The following is an 11,219-nucleotide window of genomic DNA, read 5'->3' as shown; positions in this document are numbered from 1 at the left end:
CCTCAATACAGAGGAAAGAGCGTTTGTATTTGAGGTGGTGTACTAATGTAACTCCCTCTTATCTCACCTCAGTACAGAGGAAAGAGCGTTTGTATTTGAGGTGGTGTACTAATGTAACTCCCTCTTATCTCACCTCACTACAGAGGAAAGAGCGTTTGTATTTGAGGTGGTGTACTAATGTAACTCCCTCTGATCTCACCTCACTACAGAGGGAAGAGCGTTTGTATTTTAGGTGGTGTACTAATGTAACTCCCTCTTATCTCACCTCAGTACAGACGAAAGAGCGTTTGTATTTGAGGTGGTGTCCTAATGTAACTCCCTCTTATCTCACCTCAGTACAGAGGAAAGAGCGTTTGTATTTGAGGTGGTGTACTAATTTTCTCACCTCAGTACAGAGGGAAGAGCGTTTGTATTTGAGGTGGTGTACTAATGTAACGCCCTCTTATCTCACCTCAGTACAGAGGAAAGAGCGTTTGTATTTGATGGTGGTGTACTAATGTAAATCCCTCTTATCTCACCTCAGTACAGAGGGAAGAGCGTTTGTATTTGGGGTGGTGTCCTAATGTAACTCGCTCTTATCTCACCTCAGTACAGAGGGAAGAGTGTTTGTATTTGAGGTGGTGTACTAATGTAACTCCCTCTTATCTCACCTCAGTACAGAGGGAAGAGCGTTTGTATTTGAGGTGGTGTACTAATGTAACTCCCTCTTATCTCACATCAGTACAGAGGGAAGAGCGTTTGTATTTGAGGTGGTGTCCTAATGTAACTCCCTCTTATCTCACCTCAGTACAGAGGAAAGAGCGTTTGTATTTGAGGTGGTGTACTAATGTAACTCCCTCTTATCTCACCTCAGTACAGAGGAAAGAGCGTTTGTATTTGAGGTGGTGTCCTAATGTGACACAGGTTAACATTACATCTCTCTCTTTTTCTTCCAGTGATCATGTGAGCAGGAGACACTAAGGTGTATCAGACACAGGTTATTTATTTATGTATTTATTTATTTAAAAAGCATCCCCATTAGCTGATGCCTGTGGCACCAGCTAATCTTCCTGGGGTCCAAATACAATACAATAATGCAATACAATACAAGTCTTATACATATATACACTCACATTTGTGTGATGTTTACATGATATATATCAGATATGTGTAATATAACACATTTGCATTTTGGGTGGGTTACAAGTTACATTGTACATACATTTGTGAGAATACAAAAATGGAGTTGCTCGTGACCAGCTGGACTATTGATCACCTGTTAAGTAATGGGTTCTTAAATGGAATTTGAAAGAGGACTTATATTGTTTGATTGACGTATGTGATGGGGGCAGCTGTTCCAATGACTGATGGCACGATAGATGACTGTTTTTTTCAAGGCGTTTGATTTAGGGCGAGGTAACATGATTTTGATCGTCAACAGGTTAACATGCTGTCTCTCTCTTTCTCTCTCCAGTGATCCTGTGAGCAGTCCCAAAATGTGCTAACGGAATCGGCGGGCCCCACAGCACACGCAAAGAGGAATATTGAAGACCCTCTGAGCGCATCCCTGTGTTTGCTGGATCGGCAAATGCTGGAGCAAAAAAAAAAAAAAAAGCAGACACAGGTTAACATGATGTGTCTCTCTTTCTCTCTCTCTATATTTTTTTAAATATAGGCAGCATGGATAAAATAATGGACTTAGTAAAAAGAAAACATTTAACAAGTAAAAATATAGGGATGTCTGTCTATCAAATGCATTGATTTCACTTCACTGTTCCAATTCAGCTGGCCCTAGTTACACAGGTTTCAAGTTCAGTGGGAGCTGAACTTCAGTAAGAAGTTGTGTGTGAAGTTTTGAGGGCTCATGAAAATGTAAACGTGTTCCCATTATTTTATTCACAAGATGAGACAAGAATATCGAATATTAGGTAAAAAAATATCCCAACACCTACACAGAACATTACAATAATAATGTGTTGTAGTCACTGATGGATTCACCTATACAAAGTCTGCCAGGATCGCCACTAGCTGCTAAACACAGTGATATTCAGAGTCGATGGGTTAGGTTTTCTATAGATACCCGGTTTCGTCTAGTGAAACAACTTAAAATTCAGAAAGAAATAATATTGAGGTGGCTGAGCTTTGACCCAGACTTTAAGCCAGCTGCAAGTGATAATAGATTTATTCAATGGGCAGAGAAAGGAATCACAGCACTGTTTGTTGGTTCAGTTTGATAAGCAGGAATTTCCAGACAATGTCATAAAAATACGATCTTGTTCAACAGGATTTTTACAGATATATTAGAGTAGTTTTCCTACATGATAAACACTGTAAAAAGAGTCACTATGAACTTTATCCTGCGGAGGGCAGTAATACGCCTAGAAGCGTGCACACTGCCGAAGATCTGATAGAAGAAGAAAGAGCTGAGTTTTACTTTGAGTGCGCGTTTGACTCCGCCCACGTTGAGCCACTCCCCGATCTGCGTACTGCAGTCAGGGGCTTCTCCCGAGAAGAGCCTGGTGACGCGAGGTTACTATTTTGTGTTTTATACTTGAACCAACCACTAGGGGGCGACTTCCCACTTATAAGGCGGAGTCTGTCTGCTGTCAGTGTCAGCTTATTTTTGTTTTGGTCAGGAGCCTTCCTTGTTGCTAACGCTAGCTAGCTAGCTGCTTTCCACCCATTTGTGTTTTCGTGAGTGGCATTTTCTGTGGCAGTTAATAGAAATGAAGAAGTTTTTTGATGACATTAAAAAAGACATGAAATTCAAAACTGCAGGGCCCGGGAAGAAACTCACAGAAGACACCAGGCAAATAAACGTTATTCAATCCATCTAGAGCTACTTAGCTAGTTAGCTCTCTAACGTTTGCTAAGCTAGCCAGCTAACGTTAATAGTAATGTTGGCTGTTAGCATGTCGGGAAGCTAACTAGGGCAATAATCTTTGTTATGAGTTATTATTTCAGTAGCTATAACGTTAGCGGTTATGTTAAGCTAGCTGTTTGCTAAGTTACCGTTAGCAGCAGGTTATATAATACTAGGTTAGCTCAGATAACGGGAGGCGCCCTGTGATTTCAGTAATCCCCAAAGAAGATAACCTGCACTCTAAAGTAATAGTAGTCCATGGGCCCACCGTTTGCGTATGCAATAGCTGAGGTAACTTAGATAACGTTAGCTGCTTGACAAGTATACTTTTATGTTTTGGTTGTGCTAATATAAAGGCTCAGCCTGTCTCCTCAACCCCCCTGTATGTACACAGACCAGACCCTCATGTGCGGCAGAGCAGCGTCAGTGCCAAGCCTCGCTATGCTCCCACTGAAGGGGCCCAGAGGGCAGGAGCCGCAGCCCTGGCCAGGATTGAGCAGCAGCCTCGGCCAAAGGTCCACACGTCCCAGGACGCCATCAGGAACCAGGGTTAGATACACTCTGCAGCCAGAACAGTGTCTGTAATGTGGCTCGTTTTGTGTGGTACCTCTAAACCCCTGTACACAAACGTAGTGAGTTGAAATGCATCCCTATCTTCACATTGATATACACACTTTCAATGTGATATTTAAGCAATAGATCATGACAGGCCGTGGTATATGCTTATTATACCACACCTAAGGGTTGTGCTTCGCCTGACGGCCACTGTGGTATATGCTAAATATACCACACACATACCACAGCTGTGAGCCAATCAGATTGCTTGATTTGAGAGAGTCGTTTTATAATTCAATATGTGTGCCACAATATAGATGCCTCCTTCACCGAGGAGGCATAGCTAGTCCTAATATTGTTTATCTTGTAAATGCTTATCAACACGTGTACAATCAAGTCAAATTTTAATTTGCTACCTTGCTGCATACATGAAGAGAGTACGGTAGATATTTGCTATGATACCTCATATCATACCTGCCATGGTTCTCGGTGCTATTGTCCCTTTGCTGGCTGCTTATCTACCATAACTTGGAATGCATGGAAAGTGTAGAAATGGTGTTGTGCATTCTCCAAGTATATAGGAAGGGGATCATAGCATTAGAATGTGTTCCTAGATAATCATGTCTAAACACCAAGGTAAGGGCTTGGTAAAAGGTGCACACTTGCTCCTCATCTTAATAATTGATGCAGTGTTGGTGTGTTTAAGAAATGGCTTCCTGAAAAAAAGACATGTAATTGTCTGATTTTCTATATTTGCTTGTAGTGAAAAGACAGCTGGAGGCAGAGGCTGCTGCACTGGCCGAAAAGGAAAATGCTGACACAGCCGAGGTACGTATATTAGGGTGATGAATCCTATCATTGCAGGGCTCAACAAGAACGTTTGCCCGCTTGCATGGGGCAAGTAAAATACCAGAGTAACTTAAGAGAGTAACTTTGAGCCCTGCATTGTATCACCCACTCTTGAAATCATCGTCATCATCATCATCATAAAATGGAGTAAGTGGGCTCCGTTTGGTTGTTTAAGTTTTTGTCCCACTGATGATGTCAGAATGTCTACTATGACATCATCAGTGATGTCACTGTAATTGCGATATGTCACTGATGATGTCACAATGTCTATGACATCATCAGGGATGTCACAATTGTGCGCTGAGTGACATCACTCGAGCACCATGATCTGATCAACAGTGTTGGTGCGTATCGAGCACGCGTAGCGCGCGAGATTTCTAGTATATTGTACATGCTAGCTAATAACATGATGGTAAAACTAGGTTTGACCGATTGAGCGAAGAGTGTACAGTATGTAGGCTAATGTTGTTAAATTACTTTGTTGAATGTCTTTCCAGGGATCTAAAGTACCAGTGAAGGATCCTGCCGGTCTCTCAGTGTCAGGTGTGTATTTCACCTGTCCACTAACTGGAGCCACTTTAACGAAGAGTGAGCGGGAGGCACACATTAAAGAGGCCATTTTCATGGTAGGTCTGATAATAAAGATATTGTCACGTTATAATTTTAGCTCAAACTAGATTTTTTTGCCAATCAAAGTCACTCATCGATGCACTGTAAGCCTTTTGTGATGTGATCTGATTTAGAATGATGGATGCAGAGTAGCTTTGATGAAGTGTGTGTGTGTGTGTGTGTGTGTGTGTGTGTGTGTGTGTGTGTGTGTGTGTGTGTGTGTGTGTGTGTGTCCTTGTCCTTGTCCTTGTCCTTGTCCTTGTTACTGTCAGCGGTTTGAGGAGGATGCAGTCGAGGCCTCAGTTATGATGGTCCACACCTTTAACAAGGACAGAGAGAAAGTGAAGGCTGCTGTGGACATCATAAGCAAGTAAGACACTAGATGATGATAATACTAATGATATATTGTATTCTCTACGGAGCTGATGCGCTTTTTACAATGTCCGTATTTTAAGTCAAAAGTTGAAACCATTTAAAGTTTTTTGGACTGAAGTGTACATACGGTATGTAGTTATCAGTTAACTGTTCACTGACCTGTCAGAAATGGTGTACAAATGTTACCCATTCCATTTCTGTCATCTGTTCCTGACTTAGAAATATTGAATTTTCTTCTTTATCCTGTTTTGAGCTATGTTCATAGACGTTAATCTTTTAATTAATTTTAAGTCTTACAAACAAATACCATTATTTAATTTTCATTATATTGCCAACAGGTACATCGAAAATATATGTAAGAATCCCACAGAGGAGAAATACAGGAAGATTAAACTGAGCAACAAGGTGGTCCAGGTATGTCTGAAACTGGACCCAGTATTGGTGCCCAACCATACAGTATGTATGTGCTGATAGAGATTTACTTTGTGGCATAATAAACCCTGTGTATATGAACCACATTTTCAACTTGAAGATACACATTTTGATACACATTTATGGGGATTTTAGAATCCGTCTTTCTTCTTGTGGCTCTTGTGTACATTAAATAGTCATAAGTTATTGCACCATTAGTGTAGGCTGGTGCATTGATATATTGCTTGAGCTCTAATAAATATGAAGCGCAAAGTTCTCTGTCCATTCATAGCCTTCAACCCTTTTCCCGGTCATATTAAATCATGGACTGTGAACGCTTATCACAAATTGTATGCACCTTTTCAGAAGAAATACAATGAGGAATAAAAAAGACTAAACATTTTATGATCATCCCTCCTCTGTGTTTTCTCCAGGAGAAAGTGCGAAGCGTTGAGGGCACTAGAGAGTTCCTGGAGGCCCTGGGCTTTCGGAGCAACATGCTCCCTGTAGAGGGACAAGGTAAATTCACCCTGATGCTTTAAACACACCAATCTATTACTGATAAAGTGTGGTTCTCTGCACACTTCAAATCATGAATCAGCTGTGTTAGCTAGCAGACCTTAGAACCAATCCTGAACCTAATATGTGCTGTGTGGAGATTTGATTGGACATAATGTTATAAAACAATCTCCAGTTAGTACAAGTTAGTCTGCACACTAGAAATGGCTCCCATGGCGTTTATCACCACCACATGAGATGTTCAGACATGTCTGAAGCGTAGCCTGGTTAAAACCATCCAGATAACATGATCTCACATTCTGTTTGCCAGGCTAGTGGGCACTGTGCAAGTGGCTTTGCTCTTTACACATGTGTTGCAGTTTCTGTCGCCGTCTAGTGGTCAGAAAAAAAATGCTTATTGCGGATTTTAATATCATAATCTCAAAAGATTTTCATGTAAATAAATGTCTGTTGAGTCACTATCTATCTGATAGTGAGTTAACACAGTGATGATTGAGCCTATGGCCTATTGATGGAAGCCTTTGCATTTTCAGTATTTAAGCATTTATGAACTTGGTGTCTGTGGTGACACAGGGTAGGCGGAGCTAACACAATAGACTCACTCTGTAGGTTACTGTAGGTTCCCGACGACTCTTGTGCGAAGTAGGATAACAAGCTACTTTTTCCCCGGTCTCTGCTAGCATTACGGGTGGTGACTATGGCTGAACAAACTGACTAATGTCACATAATGCCACACTGACTGTTTGGATGTCATCTGCAATTACCACTCATTGCCATAGGTGTCACCCAAGAGAACAAAACTGAAATATTAGAGATTATCACTTTAACAGACCGTTAACAAATTTGCAGTCGCTCCCTCCTTTCATTCTCGCCTGTCTTTGCTGGAGATCAGAGGAGGACGAAGAGTTCCTGGTGCTGCCAGAGCAGAACGCCGATGCCCTGGAGCTGATGAAGGAGAGGAGGGATCGTCTCCAGAGGGGAGAGCCAGTCAGAGCTCAGCTGGACCGGCAGCCTCATGTGTTCAGAGCCTCCCCTGACGCCATGCGCTTTGAGCTGCCGCCAGAGTTCTACAACCTGACTGCGGAGGAGCTCAAGCGGGAGCAGCAGCAGAAGTACAGACTCTTTGGCTTTTGATGTTCCACCCTAATTTATAATAGCATTTATGTATCTCTTTCACACACACGCACACATCTACTCAATCGTGTCTTTTTGATGGGCTGTCACTTTACAGCATCATCAAAGCAGATATGTTTGCATTCATTATCCAATATAGCAGACATGACAAAACTCTTGTAATAAACACCACCCTTTTATTGTGTGTCATTTATATAACATTTAAGCCAGTCTCAATCTTTCACACTGACTTTTGAACTGCATTCTTCCCCAGTTAATAGTTAGTTTAGCACAAAGTTGCTGTTATAGACAGATTTCCCTAACGTCTTAAAAACAAAGCTGTAATATGTATTTTAATTTGTATGAGACGGCTTCTTAAGTGGGACTTAATTGACAAACTCTGGTAATGTCAAAGCTCACAGGGGAATGCAAAATTTTGAAAGAGCCAGCACAGGAATGAGCAGCTAGTCTCGTGTGCATTTGTCAGGAGCGAGTTGGTGGAGAAGACCACCATGATGCGCACCAAGGCCATGAGAGAGAAGGAGGAGCAGAGGGAGAGGAGGAAATACAACTACACTCTGCTGAGAATCAGACTGCCTGACGGGAACCTGCTGCAAGGTCAGGGTCTGCGTGTTTTCTAAATCCAGTCAACAGAAACAAGAAACCATCTTATTTCTTTTAATAGGCCTATATTGAGTAGAACAAGATGCAGTTTTGTCATTGTTTTGATGAAATTGTTACTGTAATGGAAATGAAAACGATCTGTGACCCCAGGAACCTTTTATGCGTGGGACCGGGTCCCTGTGCTGTTCGGGTTTGTCCGGGACTCCCTGGTGGACGGCTGGCAGCCCTTTGAGCTCATCGCTCCTGGAGGTCAAAAACTACAAGAGGCTGAAGAAGTCGCCCTCGCAGAATGTAACCTGGTCAGTTGAATGTAACCTGATGAGTTGAAACCAGAATCCACTAATGAAACTGTTTAGCACAATGCAGGGTCTCTCCATAAGAAATGTGTCCTCATTTAAATGACTTCTTGAAACATTTCTTTACAGTTTTAACACTTTTGTACTGTATATGACTTACAACTTTGTTCTTTTATTGTTATTGGCTTTTATATATACCTTTTAATGTCTGTAAAATACTTTGTGACACTAACTAATATGGTATTACAATAATCATATGGATCTTTCCACCGATGTCTGATGTTAAATGATGAAATTAAGATTCATCCCAAATGGTGAAGTTAGGTGTGATGTCAAACAAAACATTTTTTTTTTAACAATATTCCTTAAAATGTTTCATGCCTCATTTTGTCCGTTTTGAAATAAGATTTGCTTGTTGTCATCAATTTAGACAGCAGAATTGTCACGATATCCCCAAGTCACCTGAAAGACAAACAATAATACTGTGTTATTACCCAGCCCTACTACAAATCTATCTGTGCATTTGAGAAATACTTGTGTACCTACTTGCGCGCACATCTCGTTGAAATGTAATGCTAATTGCAACTTTGTAGTTCACATTGTGGTACACTAAGAAAGCAGTTTGAGTATGATCAACAGAATCAGAATTATTTTTGTTTGCCAAGTTATGTTTTCACATACTAGTAATTTGTCTTGTTGTGGTTGGTGCTAGATGATATACTGAGAATCAAAGTGTACCTGTTTGCCTTCTTCAGGTCCCTGCAGCTCTGCTCACGTTCTCCTGGGACGCGGCTGTGCAGGCGGACATAGCAGCTGCTGGCGGGAAAAGCCCGGCTCTCCTCAAACCGGAGCTGCTGGAAACCATCCGGACACTCAGCTGAGCCCAGCCGCTCTGACGCCCCCAACTCTCCCCGCTACCTCCCTCCCCGACACGGCTGGGGTCAAATTGCCCCCTACCATTGACTAGTGATCTGTTTCTCTTTACAGATACTAACGCTAGTCATTAGCAGCGGTGTTTCCAAACAGACTAGGTGCACCTTCACCCTACTCCCCCTCATCTTCTTCGTTATCCTCTCTTTCCACTGTGGGGATAACATCACCCTCCCTGCAGCCTATCTCAGCAAACCTTTGAAACGATTGTCTTTCGAAGGAAGCACTACTAGCAGTTGTCAGGAAAAAGTAAGGGGGCAAGTGTTGTTTTTTATTTTATTTCTTGCATCCTGAATGTAAATGTTGTATAGTAAACTGACTATGGAAGCAGTCCTCTGTACTCCCACCCAACAGCCAGTCAGTTTTGTATGGCATAATGGAGAGACCTTGTATTAACTGTGTCACCACTTCTTTCCTTGCTCGCAGTAAATGATGCACAATGCTTAAACAACAGGTGGATTAACAGAGATATACACTCCTGGCTGTTCAGTTACGTAGAAGAGAAGGAAGGCTGGTGGAGGTGAAGGCAATTACGGTAATCTGACCAAACACAATTATTGACTTGTATTAAGTATCTTGGTTAAGATTTATTTATTTATTTTGTTAAACTTCAAAGACTTAAATAGCTTTGAGTTTGGCTCGGCAGTGTTCGAGGTTAAGTCAGTCTTTTGTTGTTGTTGGGTCAGATTTAGTATGATGAGAGTTACTGTAAACATGAGCAGTGAACTTGTACTCACTGGTGTGGTGTTGTACAACAAGGTTTTCTTATCTAAATCTAACAAAACCCCATTATACAGTTGAAAAAATGTCAATTATGGGCATGTACACCAGCTTTGAACCATCCATGTGTCAAACGTGCATCGTTTGATAATCTGATTTGACTTTGAGATGCAACATTTTCAACACAACTTGAGAATGCAAAGAATGAGACTTTTAGGAGTGAAAAATATCAGTCACACTCAGGTGTACAATCCCACTGGGTATAAGGGTTTCTGTTAAGAGTCCTTGCCAGGAACAATGTAATGGTGATGCTATTATTTAATACTAAATGTTTTATAGCATTTTCCAATTTTAAGAAGCATTTCTCAGGTGCAAGCATTTAAAATAAGCCTAATATATTGAGCACTGTTGGTGTACAGTCAGAGCCCCTGAATGGAGAATGAAAGAAATAGTTGGGAGGCAAAAGTTGGATTGTATTGTCTTGTCCATACTAAACAAATTATTTAATTGTTCAGGCTTGCACAAAAAGCTTCCTGTAACCACCTTACTGTAGCACGCAAGCTGTAGTGAATTATAATTCTGATGTTTGTTAAATCTGGCAGCATGAAAACTGTTGTAGTGGTGGTTTGTTCTTCATTTAGTCTTGTATTTGTTTGTATCAAACGCATTTCCCTGTGAGATAGAAAATGGTCTATATTTCAAATTCAGCAAGGTGGGAACATAGAAATGGATTTCATAGAACAGAAAAGACCACTGAATTCAATGAGAAATTGAACAAACGGCGCCATCTTTGTGTACTTGCTTGGCCCCACATTTCATTCTCTACTGGGTGTCATCTACATCCTTTCCCCTGAGGTGTCCTTGAAGGTTCAGTCACACATTAATTTTGAAGTTTGCCATACATGTCATGTGTATGTATGTGCACTCCCAGTGGATCAGTGGAAGGTGAGAACAATGCATTAAATTAATTCCATGTTAGATGAGGCAGTGTCTTTGTGTTCATCATGCCTGTGGTTGTCTCGGGCGACCACGACCTACCTCTCATTACTCATGATTTCATCTCTGCACTGCATCTCAAGTGAGCTAGACACCTCGAAGGCCCTGGGGTTGCATCATTTTTTGTAAACAATGGTAATCAATGACAATATCCACCAAAGATTAAAACTAAAATTAGCTGGCCGTCTAAAAATGCTGGGTGTTCAGAAACAAGTGAATGTCAAGTGTCAAATTTTGAATGCATTTCTAATTTGATGTACAGCCCGTGTGCATGAGGCCGTCAGCCATATCAATATCCCCGCTTAACTCAGACTCAAACTGCACTGTGCTCACCTGCCGTCTTGTTCAGCCTGTCCACCAGCCGCTGATACTTTCTATAC

General features: G+C 41.4%; 1 protein-coding gene across 2 annotated transcripts; it reads left to right on the top strand.

The window, feature by feature from the left end:
* The first annotated feature begins 2,623 nt into the window (after positions 1-2,623).
* On the top strand, positions 2,624-11,198 carry ubxn6 (UBX domain protein 6). 2 transcript variants are annotated; one of them, XM_083647072.1, is made up of 11 exons: positions 2,624-2,788; positions 3,237-3,391; positions 4,161-4,225; positions 4,744-4,872; positions 5,128-5,225; positions 5,569-5,644; positions 6,076-6,160; positions 7,053-7,272; positions 7,761-7,891; positions 8,048-8,196; positions 8,949-11,198. In XM_083647072.1, exons 1-11 carry the CDS (start codon positions 2,706-2,708, stop codon positions 9,072-9,074), a joined length of 1,317 nt encoding a protein of 438 aa, XP_083503198.1. In that variant the 5' UTR covers positions 2,624-2,705; the 3' UTR covers positions 9,075-11,198. The 2 variants fall into 2 exon arrangements, with proteins under 2 accessions (XP_083503198.1, XP_083503199.1); XM_083647073.1 differs by lacking the exons at positions 2,624-2,788; positions 3,237-3,391 and adding an exon at positions 3,447-3,474.
* Positions 11,199-11,219: the final 21 nt, after the last annotated feature.

Source organism: Poromitra crassiceps, assembly GCF_964638095.1.
Source record: "Poromitra crassiceps genome assembly, chromosome: 12".
NCBI lineage: Eukaryota > Metazoa > Chordata > Actinopteri > Beryciformes > Melamphaidae > Poromitra > Poromitra crassiceps.
The sequence above is the reverse complement of the archived record's forward strand: the minus strand, read 5'-3'. Positions and strand labels throughout refer to the sequence as shown.

Bases quoted from the DNA above. Each gene is read 5' to 3' on its own strand.
- ubxn6 (XM_083647072.1), top strand. From the start codon at position 2,706: ATGAAGAAGTTTTTTGATGACATTAAAAAAGACATGAAATTCAAAACT. The intron at 2,789-3,236 runs GCAAATAAACGT...GTATGTACACAG, and splicing joins AAACTCACAGAAGACACCAG to ACCAGACCCTCATGTGCGGC. The intron at 4,226-4,743 runs GTACGTATATTA...ATGTCTTTCCAG, and splicing joins AAAATGCTGACACAGCCGAG to GGATCTAAAGTACCAGTGAA.